The 19069-nt window shown below is 47.3% G+C and overlaps 1 protein-coding gene across 3 annotated transcripts in view; it reads right to left on the bottom strand.

The window, feature by feature from the left end:
• The window catches only part of TLL2 (tolloid like 2), a 183991-nt gene that overhangs the window by 119920 nt on the left and 45002 nt on the right, over positions 1 to 19069 (bottom strand). For all 3 annotated transcript variants that reach the window (XM_026657770.2, XM_026657772.2, XM_026657771.2), the window contains exon 2: positions 14467 to 14577. In XM_026657770.2, the coding sequence (XP_026513555.1) occupies positions 14467 to 14577 (111 nt within the window). The remainder of the gene's footprint in view (positions 1 to 14466; positions 14578 to 19069) is intronic.

The following is a 19069-nucleotide window of genomic DNA, read 5'->3' as shown; positions in this document are numbered from 1 at the left end:
GCTCTGGATTGATGAAATTCCATGCACACATGTAGAGGTCTTTCTTACCATACATTTCTCCATACACCTTTACTAACAATTCAAGAACTCTAGTGGGGAGAAGGGGGAAACTTAAGTAGCAACTGTCAGGCACCAGCACTGATCTTTCTATCAATGACATACCGATATGATATTCAGTGTAAATCCCCCTTGGAACATGGTAACCCAGATACTCTTTCCAGGTTGCCTAGAAAAGTCAAGGCACCTGAATACAATCTTATACACAATGTGACTTTCTTTTTTAGTTAAGAGGAGCGACGAAAGGACAAATGGAGATGACACTGGAATCTGTTTGCAAGAAAAGGAATTCCTTGGTCCGGTAAGATGCTTGGTAGATTTAAGTGGGTGATGTGGGGATTCATGTGCCTGCTAGTCATCTACCAATATTTACTGAGCAGGGAGTTTTCCTTGCATTAATGAACTACAGTACTATGGGAAATTCATTCCATGGTTGTTTGTCTGGTATAACCCCTGACTGAACAGAAACAAAAAGGTAAAAACTGGGACTGGTCATGGGAAAGCATTTGGTGCAGCTAAATAAGCATTGCCATCTACTCAGGTATTGGTGCACTTTGCATCTGCCGTTCCTGTAAGCTTGAATTGTGAAGACCGGATTGGTCCTCAACCAGTCCAGAAACCAGAGGGCACAAAGCCACCTTCTCCTCCACTGTCTCCGCACTCCTCCATCTATTCCTGAGCAAAGCATGGCTACAGCCAAGACTCAAGGCCAGAGATGCATACAAGATTGGTGTGAAAAATGAGCTTTGAGTTTTAGGGCTGATTTGAAACCATCAACACCACTGAGTTTCACAGGCTCGTCTCCAAATCCATAAATCAGTCCTTTTCTTCTGGAATCTCAAGCAACCAAAAGTCCTTTATTTGTGTTACAGAAGTTTTGCATAACTCTGGACTCCAATAGGAATACCAGGATGACACTGAACAAAGGGAATTTTAGACTATCAGGGAGTATTGCCTAAAGATGAGACCTAATTGAATGTGCAACAGCTTCTGACATGAAGCAGTGGAAGCCCTGTTGAGTGGGACACTTCGAGCTAGCGCAGAACACTGGAAAACGTGCATTAATTTTGCTGCTTTAGCCCAACCATGAACTAAGTGTTGCCTTACAGAATAAATGTGTTACTGAGCATAAGTTGTACTCTACTGATACACTTTACAAGAAAATTCACACTGTTACTATTCTAGCTAATGTACCATTGAACAGTTAACTTTCATAAAGTGAAATAATAATGTAATTGGATAGCAGTGGCGCATGCTCTAACAGGGGAGCTCCAACCACATTTAAAGGAAAAGCTTTTTCAAGTAATGAACAGAGAAGCGTCATGGATATATCTTTCTCTTCAGAGACAGACATTTCAGAGATGCACCCAGCTATACCCATCACTTGTCGACCAGAGATTACACAGAGTCTGTACCCTGGTGACACCATACACAATGTGTGTCTGCACACAATTAAGACTAAGATTTTGTCACGGGTATTTTTATTGAAAGTCAGGGACAGGACATGGGCAATAGACAATAAATAATGGAAGCCCAGAGCCCAGCCACCCAAAGCTAAAGTCACGGAGATCATGTAAAATCATGGAATCCGTGACCTCTGATGGATGGGCTCACAGCCTTACACACAATATATCCAATCCATGATTCCTTAAGTGTTTTGACCCTGCCAGTGAGAGAGGCTATAACTAGGATGACCAGACATCCCAATATTATCAGGACCACCCCAATATTAGGGGCTTTGTCTTACATACGCAACTATTCCCCCAGCCCCCGAAAAAAAAGTGTCCCAATTTTTCACACTTGCTATGTGGTTACCCTAGCTATAACCCAACTTCAAGGCTATAACTAGGTTCTAATTAGAGTCAGGGCCCTTCGTTTTCGGTTTTTATTTTATTTAATTTTTCCCAGGAATTTATCAGTGTTTATTACTACTACTACTACTACAACAGCTGAAAATTGGTACAAAAACAATAATTTTTCTGTGTAAATACTGGGGTTTGTTTTTGTGGATGGAAGGACAAGGGGAAAAGTATTCAGTAGATGAATGCTTTCATGAATGCAATTCAATGTGGTTTGTTGCAGAACTAAAACAGAACTCAAAACACAATGCTAACAGCTTGAAATGTGTACGTGGTGGGCGTGAGATTCATCAGTACGTTCAAATGCACACGCACTTCAGAGCTTGCATGCGTGCCTATCTGTTTATTGTTTGCATCTTCTAGACTAATACATAGCCTTACTTCAACAGACAGCTTTGCATATACACAGACTAATGTATTATTGTAATACATCTCTCTGATGCAATGTATTGTATTTTCCTAATAAAACAAGCTATTTTTTATATATTTGAATGATACAAAAGTAGGGTGCTGTGAGATAGCTGCCTGAGTTTTTCCAACATGCTCAAGCACAAGCAAGGCTGGGGAGCCTCGTAGGTGCAGACAGGCCAAGATGGTTGTTCCACTGATGGTAGATGTGCTAAATGGGGAAAGCTGTAATTGTGCTAGTTAAGTGTATCCAAGCATGGCTTACAGTCAACAAAGTTCTATCCACAGCGTAGACTAGAACAAAAGTATGATAAGGCTGAAAGGGACCTACCATAAATATGTAAAACAGATCCCTATCTCTCTAGTGAATTCTGAATAGGTGCTATAGATGATTGGATCTTAAGATGTCTAATGAATTTTATGTCACAGCCGCCTTCAGCAGTTGGCAACATCCCCTTCCTGACTGGTAAGTTAAGTTCTGCACTTTGAATTTTTTCTTATTTCAATATTATTATTAATTATTTGTATTATGCTAGGCGCTGTACAGACAGAAACAAAAGGTCCCTTCCCCAAAGAGCTTAACAATCAAAGTAGATAAACCTATGGAGCAAATGCATCCCTAGTCCAACTGCACTGACTTCAGCTGAGAGTTACACCAGGAATTAGTCTTTCTTGTTATTTGCCTGCTTATTAACACTAGGACACTCCCATTGCTTTGTGCAAGTCTTACAGGCTTTGTCAAGGTTCACAGGCTAGGAATCTAAAACCCCCTCGATATCAGAGAAACCCCATTTAAAACGTTCTTGAAAAGCATTCTTGGCTTCAGCAGGGCGTAGAATTGCCACCTCTGCATTAAGCCCAACAAAATCTGGCTTCAGCCAGGACCACCATTTTCCTGCGTCTTCTGAGCCCTCAGAACCACAGCCGGAACGTGGGAGAGAGCCTCTCTCTCTTTCCCTCAATCATGGGAGTGTTTTTTTCTATCTGGAAAATGTCTGAGCTTTATCCTCTCCTAGAAATCACAAAATATGGTCCCAATCTTTGTAGAAGTAGCCCCTCTATATTTAAGAGACCCCAATTGCCCACGCTCTTTTGGAGAATTTAAAGGAAGCCTTTGGAAATTAACCAAAAAATGAATAAGACATTTAAATAGACACATTCTTTAAAAGATAAAGAAAAACAAATTGTTTCTCCTGTGTGTCTAACACCTCAGATGATTCAAACAAAGGCATTTAAAAATCTAAGTTTCATTTCACCATTTCTGCTGTTTTATTTTCTGTCCTTCACTCAGATTGGACAGAGAAGAGACCCTAGTCAGTTTCACTTCCCATTTATAGACTTTCTGGTTCCCTTTCACCATGATGCTGGGTACTTGGGTTTCTAACAGCACAGGAGCATCTGTAAGACTTTGGCTCAGGTTTTCTTTAAAAATAAAAATTTAGTATAAAAATAAATGTTTTAATGAATTTTTAAAAAAAAAAATCCTTGAAAACCTTTAAAAAATATTTGAAGTTCTTTGACAAAACTTTTATGGAAGTTAGTAAGAGTGAGCAGAGCAGGATTCCTCTATTTGGCTTGAATTTAAATCCACCTGACAGAATTATCTGAATATCTGATTTGCATAAGTGTATATTGAACATTATGGGGCCAGATCCTGAGGATCCTGATGCAGGCAAAACTCAAAAGGATGATGGGAGTTTTTACTGCGTAAAACAGGGCTTCAGAATTTGATCCCACGTAAATTTGGGCAAATTACTCACAAAGGTCTGGTCCACATTACAATAAGCCATTGTTCTTGCTAGCACTGTTGCTAACAATCATATTAGCTAAGAGAATTGCCAACCCTAAGCATTCAAAAATTATGACTCAGCCCCTCCCCCCGAAATCATTAGATTAGTTTAAAAATCAGACAAGCTTCTCCTTCAGAGATCTCATCCCAACACCAATCCCTGGTTCCCAGGAAGTAACTGCCTCAAAAAATGAAATAATCAGAGACACGCTTCCTCCACACAGAACCTTATACTAAAAAAAACTAACACCAATGCAGCATGTCTTCCCAACACAGAACATTTGTCCGCACACTAAAAAAAGAGCTAGAAAATTACCATCTCCCACCTGCTGACACACATCAAACCTTGCCCAAATATATACGGTCAGAGGTGTAATGAGAGTTGTTAGAGAAAGCAAAGGCATGACTCAAAAAATGTGATGGATGACCTGTCTTACAGACTTGCAGCAGGATTTCCAGTCTGCTACATTAGGGTAACACAGAATCAAGGGCCTTCATCACACCACAGAGCTGCAGTCCCTTCAATTAACTAAACACACAAAATGGAGAAAGTCTCCATTTGTTAAAGCATTTTAGTCACTTATTAATTGTAATAATTTTCATTACAGTAACACCAAAGAGGTTCTATTGTGCTAGGAGCTGTACATGCACAGTCCTTATCTTCGCTAGAACCTTCTAACTTGTGTGAAAACTAAAAACTGTCTCCTCTTCCCCAGGATTTTACCTGGAGTTCACACACCTTTATTTGTAGTGATGACAAGGGAACCCAAACAAGCCTAGCTCACATCTTTTTACATTGTTCTCCTGAGTTCTATTTGTCCTATGCACCAAAGTGCAACTACAGGGCTTAATGATCTATATTCTTGGCTCCTGGCCCTGCATTGTGCTTGGCACATATATATATATATATACACACACACACACACACACACACACACACACACACCACTTCCCTCTCAGTGTCTGGGAAGTTGCTGCCTGACAAAAACTCTGTTCTGAGACAACAGTATGGCAAACCCCACTGAAGCACATTACATGCAAATAAAGAGGCATCACCTTATGGAAAAAGAAGGCGACAGTGCCTCTCTATATAGCACAGTCAAAACTGCACCTGGAACTTGGCCCACTTCTGGACACTTCAGTTCAAGGAAGATACTAACAAATGCATGGGGTTCATATAATGTGATTAAAGAGCTGCAGGAATTTCCTAAAGCAGAGGTCTTCCAGAACTCATCTTATTTACTTAGTTTTACAACAGGAGCTAGCACCCTGCAGCAGGACTGGGATGTACAAATGGCACTGACCTACTCAACAAATCTGTTTCCTGTCTGTTTTCACAGTCAGATACACCCACTTTAGACTGAATTAGTAATTACTGCTTTTTTATCTCTATGTCCCCTGCAGAGCCAATTCCACTTTAGGAGAAGGAGGTTAGGGTTGCCAGGTGTCCAGTTTTTGACCGGAACACCCGGTTGAAAAGGGATCCTGGTGGCTCCGGTCAGCACTGCTGACCGGGCCATTTAAAGTCCAGTTGGCAGCGCAGGATGGCTAAGGCAGGCTCCCTGCCTGCCGTGGCTCCGCGCGGCTCCTAGAAGCAGGGGCATATCTCCCCTCCGGCATGTCTCCTGCCCCTGCCCCAAGCACCAGCTCTGCAGCTCCCATTGGCCGGGAGCTGCAGGGGCAGCGCTTGCAGATGAGGCAGCACACAGAACCGCCTGGCCGTGCCTCTGCGTAGGAGCTGGAGTGGGGACATGCCATTGCTTCCAGGAGCTGCTTGAGGAAGTCCCCACCGGAGCCTGCACCCCAAACCCCTTCCCATGTGCCAACCCCCTGCCCCCGCCCTGATCCCCCTCTCACCCACCGAACCCCTCGATCCCAGCCCAGAGCACCCTCCTGCACCCCAAACCCTTCATCCCCCAGCCCCACCCCAGAGTCTGCACCCCCGGCCGGAGCCCTCACACACCCCCACACCCCAATCCCTGCCTGGAGTCCCTTACACACCCTAAACCCCTCATTTCTGGACCCACCCTGGAACCCACACCCCCAGTTCAGAGCCCTTACCCCCTCCCACACCCCAACCCCTTGCCTCAGCCTGGGGCCCCCTCCCATACTCTGAACCCCTCAGCTCCACCCCCCAGCCTAGAGCCCCCTCCTGCACCCCAAACTCCTCATTCCTGGCCCCACCCCAGCCAAAGCCCTCACCCCCTCCTGCATCCCAACCCACTGCCTCAGCCAAAGCCCTCACCCCCTCCTGCATCCCAACCCACTGCCTCAGCCCGGAGCCCTTTCCCACACCCCGAACTCCTCATTTCTGGCCCCACCCTGGAGCCCCTAACCCCAGCCAGAGCCTTCATCCCCTTCCACACCCCAACCCACTGAGCCAGCCAGGTGAAAATGAGCAAGTGAGTGAGGGTGGGGAGAGCGAGCGACAGAGGGAGAGGGTGATGGAGTGAGCAGGGGGTGGGGCCTCAGAGGAGAGGCAGGGTAGGGAGCGGGATAACAGTGTTCGGTTTTGTGTGAGTAGAAAGTTGGCAACCCTAAAGGAGCTGGATCCTTCTTGCTTACCCTTAACAGAAGACGCTACTAAGTTCCAGTCAGCTACACCTGTGAAAATTCACTGAGGGCAATGGGCTTGCACAGGTGACACCGAGGCCTGCAGGACCATTAGTAATAATGCAGCTGTAGAAGATGATAAGTACCTAGCAAGCCCACATGAAGTTTCAAAGATGACAGTAAGGTGAAAAAAATATTTTCATCTGTAAATTGATCAGATTTGATTTGCAGTCGCAGCCAGAACACACAACTCCAAAATAGCAATGTACAGTCACACTTCAGAATAGACGCACACAGTGCGAAAAAAGAGAACTGAGGCTAGGTCTACACTACAGCGGGGGGTCGACCTAAGATACGCAACTTCAGCTACGTGAATAGCGCAGCTGAAGTGGCGTATTTTAGACTTACCTGGCTGTGAGGACGGCGGCAAGTCGACCGCTGCCGCGCCGCCGTCGACTCCGCTACCGCCTCTTGCCGCGGTGGATTTCCGGAGTCGACGGTAGAGCCATCAGGGATCGATTTTATCGCGTCTTCACTAGACGCGGTAAGTCGATCCCCGATAGACCGATTGCTACCCGCCGGGTCGGCGGGTAGTGAAGACGTGCCCTGAGATTGAACAGTAAGAAAAATATCTTATGGTGAAATGCAACAGACTGGAATAGGAAAGTCACACTACGGGAGCCATTTAAGATTTGACCAAACAAAGCACTTTGGAACATATGTTGGAGTGAAGCCTGCAATGGTCTCCATGGGTTGGATAAGATATCAACTTAATTAATTGGTGGCTTCCGATCATAATATTCTTATTACAAGAATGTATCTCATCACTTTGATACAGAGTTAATCCCCGCTGTTGGCAAATATTCTCAAGGCTCTGCGTTCTAACACACTTAACCTGGGCTGATAGAAATCAGCATGTAGACACCTAAAAATGTTAGTGACAAAACGCATGGCTAAGATGTTTAGCTTGAAGCAGGCACCTTGACTCTGCTGTCCTTCTCAGCGGTGTTTGGAAAGATTGACTTTTACTAATAAATAAAAGAACACAATACTTAGCTTTGTATAGTTTCACACAAGCTGTGGGCTCAGACCTACAACTCTTACTCAGGAGAGTAATCCTTACAAAGGTAGCTCTGTTGAAACAAACAAGACTATTTGGGTGAGTAAAGGTTGCCAGATAAGGCCCTATATCCCAAAAGGATTTAAGTAATCCAGGGCAGCAGATGGCATATGGTATAAATTACAGGACTGTGCCAAGTCACTGTGTGACTGATTAAGTTAAAGGGTTCAGTCATGTCAGAGAAATTCAGACAAGAAGAGAGAAGTTCTAAGTGGAAATCAGAAGTGGAGGAGAGAGTTGGAAGATATAAGATCACAGCAGCTGCAAAGGAGAATGCTCTTGAAACAAAAGTGGCCAGATTGTGTAAAGCCAATGCTAGATGAATAGAGAAGGAAAAAGATGAGAGAGACACAGTATTGACAGACCATGGAGGCTGTTCAGACTAAGAGTTGGGAAACACTGATCTGTACTGTATCCTGAGCCATTCACTGGAGTACAAAAATGCCTTCTCTCTAATGGATTTTACCCTCAACACCCCGGAGAAGTAGGGAACCATTATCCTCCTTTTACAGATGCAGTGTTGCCAGCTCTCGGGATTTTACCATAAGCATGTTTCAGTAAGAACCCCCTGCTGACTCAGTGGCGCCCACTCCCACCACTACCAGGGCCCTGGGCTGGGGCCTGGTGGAAAAGGAGGGCCTGGGATCCCGTATCTGGGCCACCACCACCCACCTTTTTGTGCATGCTGGCCCCCTTCCCCAACTGAGGCCACTGGGCCTTACTGCCCTGTGGACTGAGGTGAATCTATTGACTTTGACCATTAGTCCTCATTGCCCTACTAACAGGGGTGAGTATATTGACTCTGGCTACAGAGGCATAGATGCAAGTTACATATGCCCCACCCCTACACCCTAAGGGAGACGGGGCAGCAGGTTTGTATAATTTTTGGTGGTGCCCAGAATGGGTCCAAGTTGTACCCTCCCACGCCTCCCTAAAGGTCTGGGAGGAAGTTTGGGTGTGGGAGGCAGGAGGTGTTGGGCTCTGGGAGGGCATTTGGGTGCGGGGTGTGGGCTCTAAGCTAGGGGAAGGGACAGGCTCTGGGAGGGAGTTGGGGTGTGGGGCCTGGGCTGGGGCAGGCAGTTGGGGTGGAGGGGATGGGCTCTGGGAGGGTGTTTGGGTGAGGGGTCTGGGCTGGGGCAGGGGTGTAGGAAGAGGCTCAGGGCTGGGGCTGAGGGTTGGGGTGCAGGAGGTGAGGGCTCTGGCTGGGGGCACAGGCTCTGGGTTGGGACAGGGCCAGGGATAAGGAGCTTGAGGTGCAGACAGGATGCCCTGGGGCTAGCGCCAGAGAGAACGACTCCCCCCAACCCTCTCCCCCACTGCTGCTGCCCCTCACCATAGCCTCACTGGGGGTGGGGGATGGGGCTGTCCCTTGCCCAGCATGGGGCAGAAGCAGTGACTATGGGCAGAGGGGTGCAGGGTGTCACTATACTCACCCAAGCCCCAGATGCTCAGGTCCAGGAAACCTCCTCACCTCCCCTGTGGTGAGTGGATGCTGGAGTGGGAGGGGAGCTAGGGGGAAAAAGTGGGCACACGGCGTGCTCAGGGGAGGAGGTGGAGCGGAGGTGAGCTGGGCGAGGGGGCAGGGAGCTGCCGGTAAGTGCTGAGCAGCCACCAATTTTTCCCCGTGGGTGCTCCAGCCCCAGAGCACCCATGGAGTCGGCGCCTATGGGCAGGATCACAGGGTCAGACACTCAAGGAAGCCCCAGCAGCTGCTCAGGTGAGTGAGGTCCAGAGATCTCTTCCCACCTCTCCTCCCGGTGGGTGCCGGGGGAGGGGAGGGCTGCCAAACATGTGTGCACTTCCTCCCCTCCTCCCATGCAGCAGAAGCCAGCTGCCTCAGCCTGCTCTTGTGCTGTAGCAACCGCCTGCTTTCAATCAGGCAGGGACGCTCCGGGGCCCGGGGGAGGCGCACAGAGGGGCGGCAGGTGGGGGCCAGGGGACGCTCCAGGCAGGCCCAGGGGCGGGGGAGGCCCAACTCCAAACATTGGTGGAGCTGGCCGGGTCCCCGTAGGGTGACCAGAAGGCAAGTGTGAAAAATCGGGACGGGGAGTGGGGGGTAATAGGAGCCTATATAAGAAAAAGCCCCAAATATTGGGACTGTCCCTATAAAATCGGAACATCTGGTCACCCTACCCCCAGCCCTGAATATTGCTGGAGCCCAGGCACCACGGGCCCATGTAACTCGCTGTCCCTGAAGGGAGATGGGGCGCACTCGCCCCGCACTGGAGGGGGTCTCTCCAACCCTGTCACAACATCTCATGATGTTTTAAGACAGTCTCATCATTTTTGGAGTTGTGGCTCATGACTTCTGAATGTGTGGGGCTGACAATGCTGCAAATGGGGAATTCAGGCACAGGACAGATTACGTGACTTGCTTATGGTTGTGCAGGAAGCCTGTGGCGGAGTCCAGGTGGACTGAGGGGCCAGTCTAGTGCCACATGCACTAGGCCAGTGGTTCTCAACCATTGTGGGCCGCCGATACAGCTCTGTGTGTTATATGGGTTGCATCCACACAATAGATATACTACCTGCATGGCCCTGAGCATGTCACATGGGCCATAGCTGTGTGCTGATTGGACTGGAAGCGGCCTACGGGCTGAGAACCACTGCACTAGGCCACCCTTCCCTCCCAGTGGAGGGTGATATGGCTGTGACTCTTGATACACACAAGACAGGCGGCAGCACTCTGTTCTGGAGTCTGAAGGGCTAGGGTTGGAATGGTAAATCTTCAAGAGTGGTGTACACAGGCTGGCTTGCAATCCATATCAGGCAGAGCTAATACATGACTGTTATGAGACTCTATAATCAGAGAGCTGATCGCGTTTTAATTAAAGAGCTACTCCACTATCGATAGGAACTTGGAAACTGCAGTCCCCACCAAACATCTGACAGCTGGGCAGAGGTAAATTAAACATGCCCAACAATCACCAATTGTACATTCCCTCCCGCCCCAGCCAAAAAACATCTTCTCGGAGAAGTAAATCCAGGGAAAGCAGAATGCAGGGCCTGGTAGTTTGTTCAGGGATGCAGCTCTCTGATATGAAGAGTGTGGGTGTCTGTATATACGTATTAAGTACTTCCTCCTCTAGACAACTAATCCGATTAGCAGCTTTAGGAAACTTGGAAATGTTATAATTCAGGGGGTCCCATTCATAAAATGTCTTGGGCTGTTTCTGCACAGAAGTCGCATTCTTCCCACTAGAAAGAAAAAGCCTAGAACAGGACTCTCCCCCAATAGAGTCCCCCTCGCCAGTTTGCTGTCATTCACCCTCCTAAAGCGGACCACCCTCTTTCAATTCCCACAAGGGAGGAGCAAGCCCAAAATACAAAGAATCAGCCCCTTCACCCACTGTAAAGAACCCACAGCATGTCAGATTTGTAACACTTTGGGGTGGATACAGACAGGCTTCTACGTGCTCAGCACAGGAGCAAAACAAAATAAGCCCACTAGAAAACACAAGATTTACTAATCTGCAGTAATGGGGATGCAGGGATTAATGAATGTTGAGGTGGGTGGGGCCTATGGAGTGATGTCACACTCCCCATTGGCCAATCCTGGAGTGCTCTGTCGTGCATTGGCCCTGCCCCTTGTAATAAACAAATGGAACACAGCAGAGCTGGTATAAGACTGGTCTTTATTATCAGGTCCCAGTCACTTGACATGAGTTGAAAGTCACAACAGACCAGTACTCCTGTCACATGACAGACAAGGGTTACAGAAGGTCCACACCACTGTCACCTGGCCAGGATCAGCATCCACTAACTGCAGTGACTATTGTCACATCCCCCCCCCCCTTTTTTTTTAATCAAATGCAAACAGCACAATATCAATAGAAAAGCCCACAATCAGACACTAGCACAGTCAATTGCCACATGTGCTTTGTTCCTCTAATACCTTAGCAGCATCTAGCCCAAGCAGCTTAAAAATAGGGTTGTGGAGAACAGAGTCTCCACCTTCTCCAAAATCTACTTGCCATCTGCCCAGGTTCACCACTTACAATGGTTTGCTTTGCAAGCAAACCCCCAGTCATGCCTCACAGCAGGAATGCTCTTCTACCAATCGGTAACCTCAACTTAACATGTTGAGTAATAAGGAGAAGGAGGATAGGGACATTGACTGGGAGAAATTGACAAGATGGATACTATTCCTGCTATGCTGCAGTACTAAGTGCCCGCCTAACAGTCTAACTAGGTATGTTGGTGGCAGAAGGGTGGGGAGGGGAGTGGAGGAGAGGCATGTTCTGCCTCCACCACTCAGTACAACTGGGCTGGGGGCGGGGAAATAGATGTGAGTGGGCTGTAGGGGGCACAGTTTGGCTCTGGGGGGTAGGGGGCAGGGCCGGCTCCAGGCACCAGCCGACCAAGCACGTGCTTGGGGCGGCACCTTGGAAGGGGCGGCCAATCTTGGGATGGCGGGGGGCGCTCGGGGTTTTTTGTTTTTTTGGTTCGGTGGGGCAGCGCTTCAGGTTTTTTATTCGTTTGTTTGTTTTTGTTTCAGCAGCACGGCACTTGGGGGGGCGGAGGCTTCGGCGGCGCTGCGCTGCGGGGGGCAGAGGCTGGCTCGGCATGGCGCGGCACTCGGGGTTTGGGCGGCCCGACGCGGCGCTCGGGGGTTGGGAGGCCCGGCGCAGCGCTCGGCGGGGGGTTGGGCGGCACGGCACAGCGCTGGGGGAGGGGGGTTTCGGTGGCCCGGTGTGGCACTCGGGGGGTGGGGGGGTTTGGTGGCGTGGCGCTCGGGGGCGGTGTTACGGCAGGGCAGCGCTCTTTTTTTTTTTTTGCCTGGGGCGGCAAAAAAGTTAGAGCCGGCCCTGGTAGGGGGTGTGAGTGTCTGGGCTGGGGGGGGCCATGGCTGGGCTCTGGGGGGAGGGGTGTGTCTGCCCCTCCCCCTGGATGGGCTCTGCGGGGTAGAAGGGTGAGTGTCTGTCCCTGCCCCAGCTGGGCTTGGGGAGAGGGCAGAGGAGGACCTGGGTTGTCATAGGGGTTTCTTTAACTCTCTACTCCTGGGGGAATTTTTGTGTGTGTCTGTGTTGTTACAGACATACTCACTGACAGGTATTTTTAAATAAATTACCAAAATAATTGAAACTGGCATGATTATATAGGGTTATTTTGACAAATAAAATCTGCAGAATTTTAAAACATTATGTGCAGAATTTTTTGGTGCAGAATTTCCCCAGGAGCGACCTCTCTCTTGCAATGGCACGGAGCTCCCCACAAGCAGTAAGGACTGAAAACAGCCAGGCTTGTGCTGGAGTGCCGAGGTGCCCCCGTTTTAGAAGAGCAGGCGCTTGGAGACTACAGCGATAAGGGCCACACAAGGGGAGAGATGGATCTGGAACTGATCATCAGCTGTATGAGATGGTCCAACTTCAGCCTTCCTGCAGGCTTCGCTGGGGGAATTGCCGCATTGAGACATGCACACTGCAGAAATGGCACATTAAGAAATGTGGAGGGGGCAGCGTCATCAGGAGAAGATGATGTGAGGAAAGCAGGGATGTGCACGGGCCTGATAAGGAGAAGAATTGTGTTTAGGAGACTTGGGTGTAGGAATTGGGGAACCCTTTCCCCAAGTCTCTGAGCTCAAGGATTTCTCCCCCATGCCCCTCGGGGAACCTTCTGAGCACAGACACCCAAGCCAGCATGCGGCCACAGAACCTGTAAGGAGCAATGAGAGTTGGGGTCAAGTCACCTACCAATGAGAATTCTTGACATGAATCCCATCTCGTGCCACTCACTCATTCCAGCCAGCAGTATTGTGACACACACATTAGCTGTAGAGCAAAATTGATGACTGTTTGAGCTAATTCTGACCCACATAAGCTATTCAAGTTGGCCCCATCTGTCTTCTTATATAAATCATAATATAAGCCATGACCACTCGGTGCGGCAATCTCTCCCCCTTTAGTGCTGTCTAGGCTGCCTAAAGGTTACAAGCTGCTACAAAGTTAACTAAGTATCAGAGGGGTAGCTGTGTTAATCTGGATCTGTAAAAAGCGACAAAGAGTCCTGTGGCACCTTATAGACTGAAGTTAGCTAAGTGAGCAGGGATTTTTAGCTCAGGCAGTGGAGGCTCATGTATTAGGATCCAGAGGTCCCAGGTTCAATCCCCGTTGCTGACAACCCACCCGCAAGCACTGACGTTAAACAAGAACAACTGTTAACTGAACTGAATTACAACCAAACTTCGAGGGTAGCCTCTGCACATAAGACTACAATGATTTAATTATACGGAAAGTGTGAAGAAGCTACATTATTCCATTAAGATTGTCGAGGATAAAAAAGTGACTGTGAGGGCTAAATCTCAAATGATCCATTTTTATAAATGACTGAGTTCAAACTAATTAACAGATCTACTTGTAAGTGTTGTGGGACATTCATTCTGCACTCTACAAGTAAGGGCTGTACATTTGCGGAGGATATTCTAGTTTTCATACATGACAAAGAGGCTGAATCTCGGTTTAAGTGCAAAAGCTGAGCTCAGTCTTGACCGAGCTTTCATAATGGTGCAGAATCCAATCCTTCTCTGATTGGAATAAGCGGCAAAACTGCCCATGCATTTCAACGGCTGCGGGATCATGCCAATCCTTAGCAAATGAGATTGAGGGGCTGCTTCTTCAGATCTACTCTTGCAATAAAGCCAGTGTAAATAAGGCATTGTCTCTCATATTGTCTGCACATACCTGTAGTGTGTCTTGTATTCTCATCCAAATGCTTTGTTAAATCAATAGTTCTGTCTATCTGAAACAGCTTCAAGTCCTCTTCGTCTAAAGCAATATCTCCCCAGAAGGCAGCTGGAGACAAAGGCAAAATAAATTACAGTTAGTTCAGCTCTGTTTTGGAAGGCAAGTGTCAGTCCTATAAAGGACTGTATATGATCCACATTGCAACCAGAATTACCCCTGCAGACTGAAAGATGGCAGGGACTGGGAAAAGGTCATAAATGACACTAGCTTTTCAAATGGGGCTGGAACCGTCAGACTAATAGAGGCCAGATACGTTTAAATTAAGCCACTTTTGCTGAATAACCAGAATGGAGTCAAAGGAACTGAATAGCTAGGATTCCTCATGCCCTCCTTTGTTTTATTGCTGGCTCCAAACCAGGGGCTTAAGTGGTACAATTCGCCCTTTATCCACATCTCACTCTACAACTGGGGCAATTAACCGGCATTTCCCCCAGCTAAAAAAGGAAAACGTCAGCCAGTTTGCAGCTCAGATTTAGATTTGAACTGTGTGTTAACAACTTGCACCAGATACTGTAAAGTGACGCTGTAGGGGGAGTTTTGTAATTGGATCCGGCTTGCAATTTCTAGAGAGTTTTAATTTTGTTAAAAGCCTGGAGTTTAAGACAAGTGCCATAAAAATAATAAAACAGGACAGATCCCTCAACGTTTGTGACATGGAGAAATAAAGCCTATGAAATCCTTTCCATGGAAAAAAATGACAGCCAGATTAGGCTCAAGATGACTTTGTGGTGTACAGTTACTGTTTTCGGAATTTCAACGAAAGGAACACACAGATAATGAGAAGAGGTTGATCAAACACAAATGGCTTTTTTAAAGAGAACACAGGTTTTGAATAAGATTTGTTAGTATTTGCATGGAAGTTTGTGTATGTTAATGATAAAACAAAAGGTTAAATAAGAAAATGAGGCAAATTCGTCCCAGCTGTAATTCCACTAAAGTCAAGAAGTTATACAAGGGATGAACTTGACTTACTGTCTCTAGAAATGCTGAATTCTCCCCCACCTCCGCTGTCAATTTAATGCAAGTGTTTGCATCATTGAAAAAGGTTCCCTGCAGCATGGGAAACATGAACAACGAAACTGTGCTAGTGCCCAGAGGACATCATTCTTAACTGACCACTCCAGCTTTGCTGCCAAGACCACATGAAATGCAAAAAGGACCCAAACATTAGAATGAGTGAAAAGATACACAGCAAAAAACATTTAGTTTTTTAAATATAAAGTGTTAACTTGGGTAAGGGATTTCCCCCCAAAGACAATGTTTATATTTTAAATCTCCCTTTAAAATGTAAGGTCGAGGGGGAAAAGCCACACAGCTGAAAATAAAGGGAATTCCCTGAGCCATCAGAATGGCCAAGGAACAAGAGGACAGAAATCATGCAACGAGACACAGAAATGTGTGACTGACTTTATTTGATTAACAACCAGTAGCGGTTCACATCTATATAGCACCCCCTTCCATCCCAAAACCCTTAAACTTGCACACGGCTACTTCTGGGGTCAGAGAGCAGCAACCAAACTGCTCAGGGCATATCAGTGGGAGGAGAAGCTGTTCTGTCTAAACCCTTTCTTATAGGAAAGTCCCACAGAGCAGAGAGGACTTGAGACTCTAAAAGCTGCAATGAGACATCCTGACCCCCTATGCTGTGTGGAGCTCAGGATGTGTTGTCCCCTGTTTAGATTTGAACCTGTGACTGCACTGAGTCTAGGACCAACTCCCGCTCTCACTGATGTCAGTGGGACCATACTTGTAAGGCAAGCAGAAGTTGGCTGCTGGTGATTAGACCATTAAGCTAACCCCCCTCTCTTAATCAAAGGGAAATTTAACTGCACTATGGGTGGTTGCTGGCCTCTGCACCAGCTGCCCTGTAAGCTGAGATCAAAAGCTGTCCCCAAAGGGAGATGATCTCTCTCTCCCCGTTATCACAAACCACCAGACACAGCATCCCAGTTTGCCCCCTTCCCCTGGCCAAAATCATCTCAGACTCCGCCCTGTGGAGCTGTCAAGCATTTCCTGACTCGGCCACAGATTCGCTGTGTGAGTTCCTTCACCTGTGTCCCAGGCCCCACCCTGCCCCGCCCTGTAACACTGTGATAAAATGACATTTTTCAGCCAGCACTAGAGGGGATGTAAATATTTTCCACAGATTTCACACATTTTTTTGGTTTGTTTCATTCAAAAATTTTCCTGGATTTTTCATTTTTGAGTAAACGATTCAATATGAAAGTTGTCAGGGGATTGGTCTTCTCCTGGCCCTTTTTCCAGTGGAGAAAAGGGGAAGAGCCCAAGGTGTGGGGCAGGTGGGGGAGGAACCAAAATAAAACCAAACCTGAGAACAAATTTTTTGTTTCCAAACAAAATGACAATGTAATTAGTTGAGAAATCAAGGTAAGGAAACCAAAATTTCAGTGAGAGTGTTTCAAAAAAAAAACAAAACAAAACAAAAAAAAAAACCCATTTTCGTCTCTGTTCCTTTCCTTTGTAAGCTACATACCACAGACTCAATCAAACGGGTCACAAGCGACAGAATCTCATCTACACCATTTGCTAGTCCTTATTATTTGTGTTTCAGTGGTACCTAAGAGTGCCAGTCATGGCCCACGACCCCATGGTGCTAGGTGCTGTACAAACACAGAATGAAAAGACAACCCCTGTCCCAAAGAGCTAACACGCTAAGTAAATACAATGCCTAGCACAGCATAAGCAATGTGTAACCAACTAGAACAGTGTCAAATCACAGCCAGTCAAGCAAGCTTTGCTGCAAGGCCAACAAGCAGAGCTAGCTGGAACTTACAGAAAACTTTGAAGTTGCTCCTTGTAACACAGATCAGCCCACAAAGTCAGACATCACGAACAGAGTGAATGTCCATCCTCAGGATGAAGGACCGGAGCCCAGAGTCATCAAAGCACCGGACACACAAGCTTTCGGCACAGCTCACCAGAGTGCTCCCAGATTGCTCTGCCCAATGCAGCTCAGCAATCCATCCTGTTCCAGTCCTGCCATCCTGGGGCAGACCAACGGCCCATCCCATCAGGTATCTCCTCTCTCTGGCAATAAAGAACAATGCATGCTTCACAGAAAGTGAACAACTACAAAATACAGCTATTCTACTTAGATGGTCAGATCCCTGGGGGGACGGGCCCCAATCCTTAACTGAGGCCTTTCCTGTCCTCAGCTGGTAATTATCTTATTCCACAAACGAGTAAGTGGATGAAGGATGGGCTTGTAGCCAAAGCTCTAGACAAGAACTTGGGAGACTTGGGTTCAATTCCCAGCTCTACCACAGACTTCTAGCGTGACCTCGGCCAAGTCATTTTAATCCAGGTGCCTTAATTCCTCACCTGCATAATGGCGCCAATAATTCTGTCTTGCCTGTTTACACTGTAGGCTCCTCCCGATAAGGACTGTCAGGATCTATGTTTGTATAGTGCCTTCCACAGTGAAACAGCTTCAGTCTCAGTTGGGGTCTCTACCCAGCACAAATGAAGAAAACAAGATGTCTAGCCTTTGCAACGTGTCTCTTAGATACTGTACTGGCAGAAGCTGTGATTCGTATAAATTGTTCATCTTTTTTGGAATATCACTAAATCACTTGGAACAGTCCAACATCCTGCGTTAGAGAGTTCCACAGGGGAGTTCTTAAGCCACAAAAAAAAGACATTCCTTGTGCTCCATGTCTCCTCTCTTTAGCCATTCTTAGTATTTGTTTGTTTCAATTTACTCTGCTGCTCTACTTCAAAACCTCAAACAATTTTCTTTTATCTACTTGAAATTGCCTTTCAATTACAGCAAGCACCCTCATTCTTTGTTTATAGGAGCTCCTGGGGAGCCTAGTCCACACCACTCTTTATTTTAATACCTCCCCCCTTACATGGGCACTTTTCATCCATACTGTACAGCTCAAAGGACACAAGTAACATCCCCATTTTACAGATGGGAAAACCGAGGCTAAGGTCTTGCCCAAAGTCACATAGCAGGGTTAGTGCTAAGAACAGACCTAGGCCCTCTGACTCCCAATCCCTATCCACTGAACCACAATTTTATTCACCTCTACTCTATTTCCACCCTCTTTTCCAACCAAACAACCCTATCTTCCCCCCCAATTTCACGAAACATATGGAGGCCCCTAATGGCTCCAATTATTTTCATTGTCTCTTTCTCAAGAACTTTCCTATTTCTGCTGTGTGTTGTTTTGTCTCTTAGAGGAGGCAATCAGCACCAATCACGAGATTCAAGATGAAGCCAGGCCATGGATTTACATAACACCGCTGTTGCATTTTCCATTTCTATATCCCCAGGCAGAAGTTCCTCCAGCCCCAGTGACAGGGCCACCCGGGGGGGGGGGGGAAGTGGAGCAATTTGCCCCAGGCCCCGGGCCCCGCAGGGGCCCCCATGAGAGTTTTTCGGGGCCCCTGGAGCGGGGTCCTTCACTCGTTCCGGGGGCCCCGGAAAACTCTCGCGGGGCCTGGGCTAGGGTTACCATAATCCAGCAAGCAAAAAAGAGGACGGGAGGAGCCCCGCCCCTGTCCTGCCCTAGCC

The sequence above is a fragment of the Terrapene carolina genome, unplaced genomic scaffold, assembly GCF_002925995.2.
Source record: "Terrapene carolina triunguis isolate 2854851 unplaced genomic scaffold, T_m_triunguis-2.0 Scaffold310, whole genome shotgun sequence".
NCBI lineage: Eukaryota > Metazoa > Chordata > Testudines > Emydidae > Terrapene > Terrapene triunguis.
This window is presented reverse-complemented; position numbering and strand designations above follow the sequence as displayed.